At 44.3% G+C, this 17,680-nt stretch overlaps 1 protein-coding gene across 1 annotated transcript in view; it reads right to left on the bottom strand.

The window, feature by feature from the left end:
* The window catches only part of LOC121669609 (oxysterol-binding protein-related protein 5-like), a 32,516-nt gene extending 15,140 nt beyond the window's left edge, over nucleotides 1-17,376 (bottom strand). Inside the window, exons 1-8 of the mRNA XM_042038761.1 lie at nucleotides 17,131-17,376; nucleotides 8,339-8,523; nucleotides 6,920-7,001; nucleotides 6,143-6,241; nucleotides 5,163-5,259; nucleotides 4,135-4,233; nucleotides 2,830-2,927; nucleotides 747-836 (exon numbers count right to left, since the gene is read on the bottom strand). Coding sequence (XP_041894695.1) covers nucleotides 747-836; nucleotides 2,830-2,927; nucleotides 4,135-4,233; nucleotides 5,163-5,259; nucleotides 6,143-6,241; nucleotides 6,920-7,001; nucleotides 8,339-8,472 — 699 coding nt within the window. The 5' untranslated portion in view covers nucleotides 8,473-8,523; nucleotides 17,131-17,376. The remainder of the gene's footprint in view (nucleotides 1-746; nucleotides 837-2,829; nucleotides 2,928-4,134; nucleotides 4,234-5,162; nucleotides 5,260-6,142; nucleotides 6,242-6,919; nucleotides 7,002-8,338; nucleotides 8,524-17,130) is intronic.
* Between the last annotated feature and the right edge of the window lie 304 nt (nucleotides 17,377-17,680).

Here is a 17,680-nt window from a genome sequence, read left to right as displayed (position 1 = left end):
ATGGTGTAGACATCCAAATGTTGCTGAGGGAAATGCCTAGGTGTCCAGCCCAAAGCTAGGGCTCACTGCTTTTGTTTCAGGTACCGGGAGTTCCAAACAAAATTAGACTACATCATTCACTGTGCAACTTTATTCTTGCTGGATTTTGGCTTGAGGGTGGCTTTGAGTGAATCGCTTGTGTATACTGGGTGCACAAAGGTGCCAGGTGCTCTGCTGGCTGTTCTGAGCTGCCCAGACAGACAGCACCCTCACCAAATCTCTGTCTCTGTCCTTCAACTGATTAACAGGGTAGCAACTGTCTTCTACCATAAAGGTTTGCTGTGAAAATAATGAATTCAAGACCCTCTAAGTTCTTCCCTGATCCTGATCTAACTGGGGAAATACTGAACACACCAGACAAAAGTAAGCCTCATGATCTTGGCAATCACACCTAATACACACTCTATCTCCTGCCATCAGTGCTTGTCCTAAGCCTCAGACCCTAAATACAGAACCATTGGCTTTGATGGAGACGTTCCTAATTCCCAGCTTCGCCGCAGGCTCTGGGAGTGCATCATTACTCATAGTGTACGATGGTTGTGACAGCTGAAGCATAAATGATGTGGGGAAGTACTTGAGAGGTGTGGCCCAGGCTGTCTCACCTGCATGCCCTGGGGCTGGCAGGACTGACTGAGCTGCCAGTCCTCCCCCGAACCCTGCAGCTATGGGCACATAACCAGTCAGCAACTTCAATTAACAAATGTTACCCAGTGTCCAGTGAGACTTGCTAGCAGTTCTTCTCCACATTTAATCTTCCCCGAGATCTGATTAATGCTCGTGCTGCCACCAAAGAAGGGCTGCCAGGGGAGAAGAGAAAGAGAAAATGTAGTCAAACTGAGGACTGGAAGGGAGCCAAACAGTGATGCAATAGGAAGGAAGAAAGTGCTTGACTTCCACTATTTCTGTGGTTAAAGCACAACTGAACATGGATTTTAACTTTCACATTGTGTCCTCTTGTAATACCACAAACACTGTAGTTGCAGATAGAGAGATAAGCCTTGAGGTGTATTAACACTCAGGAGTGCAAGACCTCATCTTTATTAGAAATATCCTTATTTATTGTCAGCCAGACATCAGGATAAGTGTATGTGGGCAACTCCTTCCCACTGTCCAGAATCATATTACAGTTTGCAGCCTTGTCCCAAGAAAAGGAGCAGCACTAGTGGTGACTCTTCCTGCTTATAGGACAGCAAAAGCAGTGTGGCAGTGTGTGAAGAAGCTCTTGTTAGCAGCAAAAAAAAACCCCACAAACCAGAGTCAAGGAAAAAATCCCAGAACAATGGAAAATTCCACCCATCTCCTGGATGCCAAACACAGAAAACACCAGTGAGAATGTGAGCAGCTCTTCTATTCACAAGAACACATCTCTTCAGACATTTTAGCAGGCACTTTCCAATAACATTTGTGCAGAGAAACTTTTTTTCTCTGTGTGTGTGTGTGTGTGTGTATGTGTGTATTAAATAACAATATAAACCCAAATTTCACACAACACCCATGGATAAAATAATTGCACTTATCTCAAGCATCAATCTGTGCAACCCAGCACAGATTGGTACATAGCCAAATTGTACTGATACATAGCCAAATTAAAAACAAAGTTACGGTGTTTACCTTCTCACAATTCTACTAAAAATAGCAAGGAAATGATGGAAGCAGAGTATGTAATTAAGTCATGGGGACTTGCTGAGACACATTTGTATGACGTATACTGTTTTCAAGCCAAAAAGGAAGCACTTTAAGCTCTGAAGTGTTTGCAGGTTTGAGATGCAATTCCCCCAAATCAGGGAAATATCTCACTGGCCATAACCCAGTATACCAGGCCTATGGGAAGAACAGGTTTTAAAGACAAGCATGTACAAATGTCAGAGAAGTACATGGAGCAAGAGTTCCCTTTGTAAGGGCAAATAAAGACAGAAAAATATAATTGCCCTCAAAAAACTCACAGCTTGCAAAAGATTCCCCTAATTCCAGTGATCTCTCACATTTTTATTGGCTAAGGCTGCAGCTCTGAAGTCCTGCAGTCTCTTAGTTCTCGTTCTTTCATTTTATGCTCAGGCAAGAAACTGTTGGAGCAGAAGGGAAACGGATGCTCCTTAAAAAGCAACTTAACTGCCCAAGAAAAGTTACAAGTTGCCACTTTCCCTCCCAAATTTTAACACATCTAATAACAGGAATGCTCAAAGATGTCTCCCATTTTGTCTGCAGACCACAAACTTGCATCATCAGGCTTTCTAGGGGAGGGACCAGCTACATGAACAAGTCAGTGCAAGACTTGACAGTGTGACAGGCACTTAGAGTTACCTGCCTGACAATGGGCTCTCACCTTGCCATCAGGGCAAGGTCCTGTAGCCCTGAGAAACACAAGGTGCAGCTCACCATAACACCTGCAAGGTAAGAGTACAGGTGTGATGGCTGCTGGAGAGCTACCCCAAAGACCCACGCCCTAACTTGTCTCAAAATACTTTGTACACTCACTGTATTTCACAAGCAAAACTAATGGTCCCTGCCAAAATAGAAGCCATGCAGTTGTTGCCAAAATTTTGGAACAAAATTAGGCCAGTAGCCACTGGTAGTGAAAAAGTCATGCAAAACTAAGGCTTTCTGAGGTCATTTTGAATTGCACAAGGCAGAACTGACTACAGGGTGATACCTTCTCTCCAGGCAGGTCCCACCCTGGTGCTGACATATATTGCTGGTATAGAACTGATCTGGTGTGTATGGTCAAACCCTGCCTGGGATGCAGGGTCAAGCCTGAGACCCACTCAAAATGGGGGCCACAATGTCTCTTACCTTTAGTTTGAATTCCAGTTCTGCCCTGTGGTTAGTTTTCTCACAGTCAATGGTAACTTTCCCTCCAAGCTCCATTGTCATGGTACCATATAAAAGTCCTGAAAGAGAAAAAACAGGCTTAAGAGAGGCCCCAATGGAAGAAACCTGCTGTCTCAAGTCAACCTGGGTCTTGCCAACACACTGTGAAATTCATTACTTGGCTTAAAGTTTTGAAAAGACAGAACTGGAGGTTTCTAGGAAATGGCTGTTTACTATAAGCATGAAGGATCTCCCCCTCAGCCCATATTCCCCATTTATAACACCAGCTAGGAAATAGCTTGACTGACAGGTGCTGTTAGTGCACCTGTGGCAAGCTGAAAGCGGGCCAGGAAAGATAAGGAAAGTTGTGCCTAGCAACCTCATTCATACTAGTGCTTAAACAGACCCAGCCAGCTCTCTCAGGGTGACTGAAGAAGAGAGAAGCTGTAATAGATTCACCAGAATCTGGGAGACTAGAGGTCATGCAGGGGACTTCTCAGAGATGTTTACCATTTGCTGAAGAGGTCATTTGCAGAAAAAGAAAAATTTGTAAGAAAAAGATTTAAGCACAGGAATACTTCCCAGAGGGCATGATATTATGAGGTTACTGTTCTCAGGGACCCAGGCCCTTCTAAACATAAGCTTAAAAGTCAATGTGCCAAGTTAAAAAATATTTAAACCCCAAAATTGGATTCAACTGCTGATTTTATCTCTGTGGTGCAATGCTTCCTGAGAAGCAGTGAATCAGCAGCCATGCCTCAACCTCAGCACACACTGGCTCCACAGAGCAAAGCCACACAGCAGCAGGTGTCAGCCTCACTGAGGCAGCTCATACACTGAGAAATACAATGATTAGAGTAACAAAGAAATGGCAAGAGAAGTCAGGAATTTCCTTTATTTTCAAAAAGCCAGAAAATGTATCAAACAATTTCAGTGTTAACACAAGAAAAACTTGTTATCCTCAGAAGCTCAGAAATGTAGTCTTATTCTTTCCATCTTCACTTTATCTGCAGTGCATGTACCCAGTATTTTTCTGTTTCTGCATAGCGTGAAAACTAACATTGATGGACATAATTCTCTCCTGGGCTACGCACAGATAAACCAGAAAGACTTCAGCGAGGATTATCCATCTCCTGCTGAGCACTATGACTGGTGTGGAGCTCTTCAGAGTTACCAGTCCCTGTGGTGTCAGCTACTTGAGAGGGGAGAGCCAGTGCAAAGTTAGACAGGAAGAGACCATTTTGTTACTCTTTCTGTTTGCTTCCTATTTGAAGAGTCCTACCTTACCTTTACAGTGGGCATATGGCATAGTGATTATATAGTCTTCCCCTCTGTTTAGAAACATAAGCTTTGCTTTCCCATCCAGCAGCGCAGAAAGTGAATTGCCTAGAATTTAAAAAAACAAATACATACACCTTAAAAAATGCACATTATACTTGGTCCCTCCTCCTACTTTAGAAAAAGCATTTCCATTTAAATGTAGGTTGCTAATGAAAGAAGAGATGTGAAATGCTCGTAATTCAGGACCCTGCAAACCATGCACAGCTGGAGGCAGACAGTTGTAACAAACTCTTCTGTACTGCTCTTACTTGCTCTGGCACTTAGCCCCTCTTGCAGAAATAGCAGTAGATTAAACAGGTCATTAGTTGGGAGCGAAGCAATTTCTCAGGTCCTCCTGTTCTCACAACTTTTCTAGTTGTGGATGATCCCAAATAACAAATGAAATTGCCAGCAGTACAGCAAAGACTATCTAAAAGTGTGTCAGCAAACACTCTTAGCAGAGGATAGTAATTAAAAAATGTTTGTCTACACAAAAAAACTATTTCAAATAGCAATGCTGTTTCAGAGCCTGGAGTTGTGCTGTTTCCATTGATATCAAAAGAGTGGAGGGCATTTTGAAGCTCTGGGGTTCAACTCTCAAGAGTCTGGCAGCCAGATAAAGGCTTAAATGTATTCAGAGGCTTTTGCGTTTGTTGGCTGGGGTGTTCACAGAGCTATAAAGTGACTCATCCATGAGCCAGTGCTTACTGACAAGCCCACGCATTCTTATGAGCCTTTGCCTTATGAAAAACATATTTTTAAAGCTCTCAATCTTTCTATCTGATTTTTTATTTAACATCAGAGTGGTGTCACACTGAAATGGTGGAAATGGGGAAGACTCAGGAGAGCCAAGACAAGGAATCAGGCTATCCTGGCGATAGATTTGTCAACCATTTCTTTGTTCCTAACCCTCAATACACCCAGAAATGATTGAAAAGCAAACCAAAATGGATGCCACAACATTACCTGGCAGAGGCCTAGACTCAATGCCTTACCATAGAACTTGGACCTAGCTAGAATGCTGCCAGTAATGCAGAATCCATCCTTCCTATTGCTGACGTGAAAAGCTGACACTGGTGGGTGATGGGACACCTAGGATAAAAACAGGCAAAGGTCATTTAGAGCAGTCTGCACAGGCCAAGCAGAGGAGGGGGGTGCACACTAAAGGGGGGGAACATGATACATGACACCATTACGTATGAGAGCTTTATACATCTAATCTTTCTTCCCCACCCTGTATTTTCTTGAGCTTGTGCGTGTGAGATCACTTTTAGGCCAACAGGTAGAGTGTAAGGTTTTCAAGACAATACATGAACAGTGCAGAACTTTAGTGCAGCATTTGAATAACCTCCATGAAATGCATGCAGTGGCTGAAATAAAAATTTTACCAAAGCTAGAATTATCTGATTAAATAGGGCAAAATGTATGTGAAACAGGGAGTCCCTCTACAAAAGACAACACAGTTCTCAGATCCCTTTATTAACACTGTAAAACTCAAAGTATAATTTGTCAGGCCAGTTAACTTATGAGCTCTGTCCTCCATTTAATCACAAAGACATAGAGATAAGCCCTCTATTTACTCCTATTAAAATCATCATAGAAAGTTTAGCAATAAAAGATGGAAGGAATTTGTTGTATGTTTTATGCCCTTTTTGACAGAGGCAACACAACCCCCATTTATTAACAAGAAGAAAACAGTAGGGGAGATCCCATGGAAAAGGTCTTTATTGAAGAAGCTGATATTATATATGGGAGACCTGCTTTTATACTCTTGAGTGCCCAGCAAACCTCGCAAAATTTCCTTGCATCTGAAAAGAAAATAGATCAGCAGCCGTGCAGTTACCCCATGTTCTGCTCTGACTGTTTACACAGAGCTCCAGGTTCCTCTCCTAGGGTGAGACGAGTAGTGTGTTTCTATGCATAGAGGTGCAAGCAGGTTGGTGTTTGCAACACCTGAGCATCCAAAGCAACTTACCTGTTCTGCTATGTAAAATGTGTGACTGTTCGTCTGAGGGTGAAACCAACAGCAGCGAAATGTCTCTCCCAGAATAGGGTTGTATGGCTTTTTTATTCCCTGAAAAACCAAGTAATCAAAACCTGCTACAAATGAAGATTTGCAATCCAATGCTACAGATGGCCACAAAACAATATAATAATTTTTCCTCTAATGTTTTAGACAAAGTCAATCACAAGAATAAAAACTGAAGAATTAGTCACATATCCTTCTAATCTAATCTAATCTAATCTAATCTAATTTTTAATCTGAGCCATGGATTAATCTGCTATTCTCACCAATTTAATATTTAACACTGCCCAGTCAAAGCCTAACAAGATGATTGAACTTTATTACTGCTGCTACTCTACATAGCATGTCTCCACATCAGTGCATACTGATGTGGGGACATGGCACAGTGGTGCTAATCGGCCTGAAAAGAGAAAGGAGACCTGCTCTCAGCAAAGGGAAGAATCTTGCATCCCAGGGCCTGTTACTTGTTGATGACCAGTTTTGCTTTCTAACTTTCCACTGCAAAGGCTCTGAGGTTGATTGCCACTATTTTGCATTCATTAAATAGGGAAAAAATAACCAAATGCTCTGAAACCAAATGCAACCCCAGTTTTAAAAGTAATGGTCAAAGTCTTCTGAGCAATAAAAGAGGTAAAGTCTCAAAGGAGAGGCAATAGAGTAGTTAAACAAAACCATAGCAGAAGATTTCAATGTCCATTACAATCCCAACTTCATGCTTCACTTTACCTTTGGCTTCTTATAGAAGCCGGACAGATACCACCTCAAAACTTGCTTCATTCGAGTGTAGGCATCATCTTCAAGGACGGCCCTGCAGAAGAGAGCATAAAATGTTCTTTATACTGGTCACACATCACATTAATTTCTTACCAGTATAACACCAATTTCAATTGTATTTCCCCACAACTGAAGGGAAGTAACCTCTGTGCTGCTGCCAGTGAAAACGGTGTCTCCCAGTCACACAACACAAAATGTTAAAAAGTGGCACCCCTTGTCCCGCACTTCCGCAAAAAGACTAATAAAATTACTGGAGTGTATCAGGTTTGATTGAACATTTGAGTGGGTTAATATGGGATTGCCACTCACACTAGCATTGTAGCACAGCTAGTAGAACAGTGAGTCATAAAAACAAACTTATACCACCAAAATAAAATACTTTTTTTTTTCCTTGGTTTTTCTCTTTCATAAAAGGTCTTTAAAGCTGATATGCTACATGAGCTCTATTGGTACTTTGAGATCGCATGCAATACTTCAGGTTGGAAGGGACTTCAAAAGGTCATCTCAGCCAGTTCCTCAAACAATGCTCAAAGATGAAGCAGGAAGTAAACAAAACCACAGGCAATTCCTGGTATTTCCAACCACTTACTCAGATCTAAAAATCAACTTTGGTAAGTTATTGCAAAATTCATTCAGAAGGATCATCCAAACCACAAATTGAACAAATTTTTCACAAAACCTCCAAACTTCTTGAAGTGTTCTTACATCTCAGCACTGAGAAGAACTATTTCTTTAACTTCAGATGGTATAAATACGACAAACAAGGCTTGAAAATACCATGATTCTGTAATTATCCAGAGAAAATGGAATAAAAATGAGGAACTAGTGCTGCTATTAGAATACACTGGTTTTACAATCCACCAGGCATATCTCATTGAGAAGGCAGGTCCTATCTGAAAGCGTAACATCTCCTATTTTCTACTCTGCTGCTCCCAGCAGGCATCTCTCATCAACGGTTTTAAAAGATGCTTTGTATTTCTTTATCAACCATCATATTGCTCTGGGGAGCAGAAGCGCTTGACAATTTTGGTTGCTCTCGGTCCTTTTCCCTGTGCACATGAGTACACTGGGAAGTGGCACAGCTCTGTCCTGCAAAACTCCAAGGCATTGGCTGAATTCCAATCAGTTCCAGCCAACAGTGACAAACATGTCCATGTGCAAAGGTGGGATTGTCTGGAGTTTAACCTTTTCCTCCTTGGCCCTCACTGGCAGCAGTCTATCTGTAAAGAGTCACTGCAGCTGGTGCCTGGCTTAATCTGTGTTGAAGCCAGCGACCTCAGTATTATTTGGCAGCCTTTCTGGCACACAAAGAAATATTTTCACAAATATAAGGAAAGTGCCCAGGTGAGGCACACCCAGAGTGCTGCTTACTGGGAGAGCAGGTCGGCATGGTAGTAGTAGTCGGAGAGTTTGTTAAGGAATGAGCGTGGCTCCAGGATGAAGGTGGGCAGCACCACCCGTGACAGGTCCATGCCGGGCCGCAGCTGCTTCAGCAGGATCCACATCAGGCTCTTGTTCTCCTCAGAGACGGTTTCTGTCTGAGATGACTCCCCTGTCTACAGAGGCAAAGGGAACTTCAGGGCAGAAACAGGAAAACCATTCCTTGTGGGTGCATTTCTCTGGGGGGTCCGAGCTCACCCATGCACGCCAGGCCCTGGCACGAGGGCGAATGCTCTCCTACACCACTGCAGAGAGACATCAGCGATGTCTCAGTAGGAATGAATCCCCAAAGCAATGAAGTGAGTGGTGCAGGAAGCCCCGCGTGTCTGTGAAAGTTGGCATGAGGCAGAGAGCACAGCTCTGTTGTGCTCCTTCCTGAGCCACTGCCTTGTGATGGGCCAACATGGACCAACACCAGCCAAGGGGACTTTGCTCTGCCGGCCCTCAGGAGGTGTGGACATGCCCAGGGCTGTTACAGCATCCCCATGGCCTGGTGGATGCACAGAAGTGTTGTGGTGACCCAGCCCACTGCGGAGCTGGGGCAGCGTGATGCCAATCAATCCCAGCCCATCCCCTGGATTGAGTTTCCCAAAGAGGCAGACTCAGAGGGTGGGTTGATTTTGATTGATTTTGTAGATAACCTGAGGCTTGTAGTGGAAAGACAAGTGGAAGATCCGAAAACAAGAGAGCATATTATAATGAAAATCACAAGAACTAATGCCAATGATGCTTGTAAAAGAGTGATTTTGGGTCTTCCATTCGAACCTCCACTGACCTTAAGTCAAATGACTCGTGCTTGCACAACATTGGTGCCAATTCATCAGCCAAATTTAAGAACAGGGAAAAACTTAATAGGAACAGCAGCCGCTGCAGATGCAACAGCATCTCAGGGCAATAGAGATGCTAACTGGGTGTGCCACAGGTGTGGCAAACCAGGGCACTTGGCCCAAAACTGCCAAGCCCCGGCTCCAATTAATCAGGGTTTCCAAGCTGTCTCCCCAGGGCAAGTATCATCACCTGCCACCGATGGGATGCAGCCAAAAAATTGACAGGACTGCATGGAGTGGCAGAGCCATGCAGGGGAACAAATCATAAAACTGCCACCAGAAAAATGGTTACCACGACCACTGCAACCCAAATGGACTTGGTGACACCCCAGAGAATTGTCATGAGTTGCGAGAATCTGAGAGACTGTATATTATTTGTGTTAAAAGATGTTGTATATTCACCAGCTGACATTTGTGTTACACCAGAAATTGTTCAAGTGGGGCCACAAGGGTTCTTTACTGTCAACATCCAGTGTGTTAACCCTCCCTATTTTCTTGCTGCTAACCAAGTTGTAGCCCAAGCTATTCTCATGCCCAGTAGTCCACCACAGGACTACAACCCCTCTGTCTTCTGGGCTGAGGTAGCTGGGAACGACAAACCCATGCTTAATTGCAGACTGTCTTGCCAAGGCTCAGACATCAGCCTGGCAGGAATGATGGACACAGGAGCAGACGTGACAGTCATTTCTTCCCACAATTGGCTGTCACACTGGGAGCTGCAGCTGGCAGAAGGTATCGCGACGGGTGTGGCGGGATCTGTATCTGCCCAGAGAAGCAGGGCAGTTGGCCAAATTGAGGATCCAGAGAGACAGATTGCATCAGTCCATCCTTTTGTAATTGACTCTGGATTTACATTGTGGGGCAGAGATCTCATGTCCCAGTGAGGGGCTCAAGTTGAAATTCCATCTCAACCCCAAAATTTTTAGTAAAGGCCACTGCGGAGGGCCCCCTCCAGAAATTAAATTGGATCTCTGACAAACATATCTGGATGGATCAGTGGCCTTTGAAAAATGACAAATTAAAGGTGCTCACCGCACTTGTGGAGGAGCACTTGAAAAAAGGAAATATCGAACCATGTAACAGCCCTTGGAACTCCCTGGTATTTGTAATCAAAAAGCCAGGGAAAGACAAGTGGCACCTCCCACAGGACTTGCAGAAAATAAATGCAGTCACAGAGGACATGGAACCCCTGCAGCCTGGAATGCGTTCACCCTCCATGCTCCCCAGGCAGTGGAAGGTAGCAGTCATTGATATTAAAGACTGTTTCTTCCAGATCCCACTACACCCAGACGATGCACCCCAGTTTGCCTTCTCGGTCCCTTCCATCACCTGAAAGGTTCCCATGCAGCACTACCAGTGGCGAGTTCTGCCACAAGGCATGAAAAACTCCCCCACCATCTGCCAGTGGTATGTCGCTCACATTCTGTCCCCTATCAGAAAGTTAGCAGCAAAGGCAATAGTGCTCCACTATGTGGACGATGTTTTGGTGTGTGCTCCTAACCAATCCTATTTAGACTGGACATTGGGGAAGGTAATCGAGGCCTTAGAGGAAAATGAATTTGAAATCCAGGCTGAAAAGGTCCAGAAAACCTCTCCATTTCAATACCTTGGACTGAAAATCCATGAACAGACTGTGGTTCCCCAACAAGTCAAAATTAATGATAACCCTAAGACCTTGCAGGAACTCCATCAGCTCTGCGGGTCCATAAATTGGGTGATGCCGCTCCTAGGGCTGACGACAGAAGATATCACTCCTCCGTTCAACCTTCTGCAAGGGAAAGATGACCTCACATCACCCAGGCATCTAACAGAGGAGGCGAGACAGTCCATCTGTAAGGTACAGGAAGCACTGTCGTCCTGGCAGGCACACTGCTGCGCCCCAGCTCTGCCTTTTCAATTTATTGTGTTAGGGGAAATGCCATACCTTCAAGGGCTGGTATTTCAGTGGGATGAGGTGCAGAGTGATCCCCTGTTAATCATCGAGTGGGTTTTCCTCTCACACCAGCCATCCAAAAGTATCACAATGCCACAGGACCTCATGGCTCAGTTGGATGAAAGCTGGATCCCGCCTCCGCACCCTTGCAGGGTCTGACTTTACATGCATCTACCTACCACTGACAACCGATTCACTTGATAACCTCCTTCAAAACAACAAGCACCTCCAATAGGCCCTAGACAGCTACACAGGCCAAATTTCTATACACCATCCAAAACACAGACTGTTTACTTTGGTCTTCAAACTGATTCCAAAAGAAATTCAAAGCAGAAAACTATTAAATGCCTTGACAATCTTTTCAGATGGCTCTGGTCGTTCCTGCAAGTCTGTCATCACATGGAAGGATCCCTGCACTCAGAAGTGGGAGTCTGATGTGCAGGTAGTTGAAGGATCCCCACGAGTGGCAGAACTTGCAGCCATGGTCAGAGCATTTGAGCAGTTCAGTGAATCATTTAATTTGATAACTGATTCGGCCTATGTAGCAGGTGTAGTTTCCAGTGCAGAGAGAACCTTACTAAAGGAGGTTGCAAACCCAAAAATTCACAATTTGCTTTCGAAATTGATTCAACTGATCTCCCACCGAAAGCACCCATTCTATGACATGCATATGAGATCACACACTGACCTGCCAGGATTTATTGCTGAAGGGAACAGGAGAGCAGATGCCCTAGCTATGCCCATCGAGTTAGTGAATCTGCCTAACAGATTCCAGCAAGCCCAGTTGAGCCATGCAATGTTCCATCAGAATGTTCCAGCTCTCATCCGGATGTTCCACCTCACTAGAGACCAAGCGAAAGCCATTGTGGCGACATGCCCCAACTGCCAAAAACATCAGCTTCCATCATTAGGTGAAGTGGTTAACCCCCGAGGTCTAGGCAGTTGTGAGGTATGGCAAACAGATGTCACCCACTTCCCCCAGTTTGGCTGCCAGAAATATATTCATGTTTCTGTGGATACCTTTTCTGGAGCAACCTTTGCCTCAGCCCACCGTGGGGAGAGGGCCAAAGATGTCATCAACCACCTAGTACAGGCTTTCGCTGTGTTGGGGACACCAAATAAAATAAAAACTGACAATGGCCCAGCGTACACCTCTGCAGAGTTAAAAACATTCATGAGTCAATGGGGTGTGGATCACATCACTGGCATCCCTCACTTGCTCACAGGCCAAGCCATAGTAGAAAGAAAGCATCAAACACTAAAAAGACTGCTGGAACAACAAAAAGGCGGCAATGAGATCACTGCCCCCATCATAAGACTTTCCAAAGAGTTGTTCACTTTGAACTTTTTAAACTGTTCCTATGAGGAACCTGATCCTCCTATCCTGAGACACCTCACAAACTCTGCCAAACATAAACTCACTGAGAGACCTGAGGTCCTAATAAAAGACCCTGATACTTTACAAATACGTGGCCTGTACCCCCTAGTCACCCGGGGTAGAGGCTACGGATGTGTTTCCACCCCAGAGAGTCCAAGATGGATCCCTGGGAAGTGGATCAAACCCTTTTTGAGACCACCTGTGGATGCCAAGCAAACAAAAGAAGCTGCCACAGCCTGGAAAAGAAGAAAAACCAAGCCACGTGGAAAAAAGACTCCTCCTCCAGGCCTGAAAAACGAACCCTCCACCTCCCAGTCTCCTTAAAATGTGTCTGCCTTCCCAAAATGACCCCTCAGATTTGTTTTGAAAGAGGGGGAGTCCAAGGGAGTAATTGTTATTTAAGTTAATTGTATTTGTATTCATTTTATTTGTGTTACACTTTTCCTAAAGTTACCAACCTTGACTGCATGATGACATCCTACCTGCTGCTGTCCCACCTGCTGCTGCAGCTCCTCCTGTGCACCGGGAGCTCCAGTAGCTGGATTCCTTCCATGATCAAGGACATTGTATGGGGTTTCTTTATGGAGTTGGTAATTTTATTAGCCCTTCCCGTTTTTAAGTGTTTGGTTTTGAAATCCCTTAAGCCTTCCCCCTCATTTCAAGGTAATAAAAAAGGAGGAGATGTTGCAGTGACCCATCCCACTGTGGGGCTGGGGCAGCGTGATGCCAATCAATCCCAGCCCATTCCCTGGATCAAGTTTCCCGAAGAGGCAGACTCAGAAGGTGGGTCGAGGGGCGGCTCAGAAGCCTAAGCTGCACCCCCCCGGGCGGTGCCCGGGTACAAGCCGCCTCCCCCGGTTCAAGAAAATTCTCGGTTACTCGGTTGTTCACTGGTTCTCTGGTGTAACTCCTGCCTCTCGGTTTACCCCAGTGGTTCTTGTTAAATTGTATCCTCCCCTGGCGTGTAACTCATTGGTTGTTTTCCCCTTCCACCATGGTTTTCAAATTCCCTATAAAACTGAGGACAAGCCTCAGGGGAGGCTCCCATCACATTCCATCCCTTCGGAGCTTGTTCAGGTTGCGAAACTTTAACAATGAACCTGTTAGGAGTCAGACCAGAACAGCCTCTCTCTTCCTTTGTCTCTGAGCTAACGTGAGCCAATACCATCTGCTCCTGCCGTGTTCCCTCTGCAAAGAAGCCAGCTAGCTAACTCAGCCAGCAGCTCTTTTCCTGATGCCGAAGTTGCTTCAGCGACGCGCAGAAGTAATGCAGCTGGACTCTCTCTGACCTGGGGCACGCCAGAGCTCGTGCCTCGAGCACAAGTACTGCGTTACAGAAGAAGCTCCTCTCAATCCCATTCTCTGCAAATGAGAGACTGTAAGATTCACTAGGATATATGCAAAAAAACGTAGGAGGTAAACAAGTAATCAACAGAGAATAGAAGCAGTCCTCCAAGTTCTAGACAACACAAACTGGTGTATCAATATGGCAAAGGCCCACTGCCAGGTGAGAGGCACAAAAACTCCAGCACCTGCCAGTGCTGCTCAGAGCCCTTTGCAGCAGAAGTGTAGGTAAAAAAAGCCAGGGATCATGCTGTGGGGTTTCAGCCCTGTGTAGTTCCTATGCATTCAATGGGTCCACGAGATGTGCAAGAGGGAGGAATGGGCCTTTCAAGCCACCAGAGAAGGTAAATTAAACTAAATTTTCAAATACAAATGCCATTTTAATGTATCCTAGGCTTCATAGTTTAACAGGGAAAGAGAATACTTAGACATTCTACTGATTTTAGGCAAGAGATTTCTATGAGAAAAAGGGCACAGATCCACTTTTGGAATGGACTTTGGTTTGGGAGAGGGCATAGCATATCACAACAGGATTTTCAGGTGGTGTAAATCACTAAACATTCATTTTCACCACCTGAGCATTGCCACCATGTTGGCTCCCAATCAGCCCTACAGTCACAGCGAATTTACCAGTCCTACAGGGCTTTCAGGCTGACGGAATTTCAAACTGAGGAACAACAAAGCTCTGTTACTTTAATTGCTTTTCCATTTTTGTACCATTCTTCTTTTGACAGTCTGATGCAATACACGCCTTGAACCTCCAAGGAGAAATGGAATACCACAGCATCATCTAGGGCTTACAATGCACATGGGTCTGTCAGAACTCTCTTTATTTATCCAGGTTCTCAAGTGTGCATGTATTGTCAATATATATTAATGCCACGTTGAAATTGCTAGACAAAGTGTTACTCAGAATGAATCACTGCACAAGGGATGAGCAAAAACAGGAAGAAAAGAAGGTGCAGGAAGATGTGAACAACCTCAAATAATTTCAAATAACCCTTTTTATAACTTGTTAAAACTAAAAGCTTGGAAAAAATGGGGGATTCTTCTGTTATCAATCTACCTACTGAAGTGTCTATTTTGTGTTCTGGGCAACTTTTGCAATCTCAAAGTTCTTCTGACACTTTTCTCTGCCTTCACATTCCAACCACAAACAAGGCAAAACTGCAACTGGCCAAATGCACAAACGCCTTCCAAAAGCACAGATGTGCACCTACCCACGTGCATATCTTTCAGATGAGCCCTCAAAGCCAAGCTGAAAATTTAACAGTGCCAGCTTGTGATCATTGTCCTGTGACACCCAAATTGCACACCCACGGGCAGTTTCAATTTAAGAGGACGACTGACAGACTGACATGACTATTGGCATGTGTTTACCTTGATACATCTCCACCCAGAGGAGCTACATCATTGCACAAAACCTCTTTTTGTTTACATTCCTTTCACCAGTGAATTCAGACTCAAAAACCAGTCCTACCTGTATGGCCAGGTGATGATAGCCCCATCTCTTGAAGAAATCTTACAAAACACCTAACGGCCAAGGTGACATGGCAATTCTTTTTGGAAACCCATTGGATGCTACTAGTGCCTGAGCAGACACACTACAGAGAGCCTTATTTAATGCTACACATAGTGTCACTCTACAACAGAAATGCAGTCTTTTCCACTTGCTTTGTAGTGCATTTTTTTCTTATTTTAATGTAAAACTGCAGAGATCTCTCTCTTTCTCTCACACACACCCACATACACACATCAGTGTAGCCTGTAAGGTTTGTGTATCAGCCTGCCATACCAATGCTTCTAGGACAAGCTTTTCATGTGGAAAAAGGTCATTTCAGAATAAGTAGCTGATAAAAATTAAGTTTGCTTTCATTTTGCTGCTGCTTAGTTGCACATTTATATTCAAAATCCCCCATTTGAACCCATTTATAATTTGCTGTGTGGCTGCAAGGGGATTTGAGAGGAAAAATGCACAAAAGAGAAGTTGGGTGTAATTAGGATATATTTGACTATATTTTTTTTGGTCAATATTAGTAGTACACTTTCAGGAAAACATTGAAAGAAGAGCGTAAGAGGCTTGTGAAGGGTCTGGAGCACGAGTCCTGTGAGGAGCAGCTGAGGGAACTTAGGTGGTTTGGCCTGAAGAAAATGAGGCTGAGGGAAGACCTTATCACTCTAGAACTACCTCAAAGGAGGTTGCAGAGAGGTGAGCGTTGGTGTCTTCTCAAGTGATAGGAGAAGAGGAAGTGGCCTCAAGTTACACCAGGGGAAGTTTAGATTGGATATTAGCAAAAATTTCTCCACTGAAAGAATCGTCAGGCATTGGAACTGGCCTGGAACAGATGGTGATGGAGTCACCATAACTGAAGGAACTTAAAAGCCATGTAGATGTAGAGGGACATGGTTTAGTGGTGGACTTGGCAGTGCTGGGTTAGTAGTTGAACGTGTTGATCTAAAGGGTCTTTTACAATCTAAATGATTCTGAGTCTGTGACTCTAAGAAAAAAAATAGCTTTCTAGCAGTGCATTTCTTTGAAGCAAAGACAAAACATCAGCTTCCTTGTTCAAAGCCATGGGCAAGTGAGTGCTCAGAGCAGAGTTCCTCTGCTGCCTGCTCAGACTGATTCTCACACAGCACACTTGGTTCCCCCAGCTCTCTATCACTGCCTTCCTCGGAGGTGTCACAGTGACATCCAGCTAACAAGGCTCTTATGTGGAACAGAAATGCATCCTCCTGCTGTTAAATGTCATGAGAAATGGCTTTCTGATAAGCAACCGACATTTAGCAATCAAGTGGCTCAAATGCTCCATTCAGACACAAAAAAAAGGATGTTCCATGCATAATAAAAAAAGGAAAGTGTCGTATTTTGTATCACACAAGGGCTGAGTACCCTAATTGTCCAGGACACATGCTCAGGATAATAATCCCCCCTCCCGCTGGCTCCACAAATGTGCCAGTGCTGTGCAGATCTTTAATGCAGTAACTGGTTAAAGCAATCACTGATGCTGGAAACACACCAAAGCACAGTAACAGAGCTGCTGTTCATAATGCAGAATTATTAAAGCACATGATAACACAATGTAATTTAGCAGAAAACTGTGCTTTGATTTATCTGTAAAACACCAGAACTCATGAAGTTGGCTGTTACCTGCCACACAGCTAAAAGGCTGAATGACAAATACTACGAACAGATACATTTTAACAGGAACAGGCAGCAATCAAGATTTTTTTTTCTTACCTCCCCAAATTCTTCATAGACCTGCTCAATATAAGTGGTCCCCTTCCTTCCTGGAGAGACCTCTCCCTGTATTTCTGACTGATCACTCTCGCTTTCATTTGTCTTCCGGCTGTTCTCATGTGCTTCATTCTCTGACTCCTCTATGTTGTCCCTCTCCGACTTGTCTGAAAAAGCATCATTTTCCAAATAGTGGTTGTTCTCCAGGGCTGATTCATTCAACCTGCAACAGACAGTTCATTACTTGCTTCAGTTTGATTTACAAAGCCACATTGCTTAAGGCTATTTAAACACAGTAAAAACACTCCCAGGACTCAGAACAGGGTGTGCAGCCCAGGACAGTCTCAGACATTGATTTCCTGAATAACAAGGGTTTTATCACAGAACGAATGAGGTATTTCCCATCAAAACCTTCCCCTCCAAACTGCACTTTTCAAAACATGCCACACAGCTCCACTCCATTTACCCACCCTTACACAGCACTGCTGCTGGCTCCGGATGGGAGCCCACAGACTGGAGGGATACAGAGCAAGGGCACTCCAACAACTCTACA

This window comes from Corvus kubaryi, unplaced genomic scaffold (assembly GCF_017639235.1).
Source record: "Corvus kubaryi isolate FWS band 111438036 unplaced genomic scaffold, C.kubaryi_AGA036_p1.0 37392, whole genome shotgun sequence".
Lineage (NCBI taxonomy): Eukaryota > Metazoa > Chordata > Aves > Passeriformes > Corvidae > Corvus > Corvus kubaryi.
Note: the sequence above shows the minus strand (reverse complement) of the source record. Positions and strands in the feature narration are given on the sequence as shown.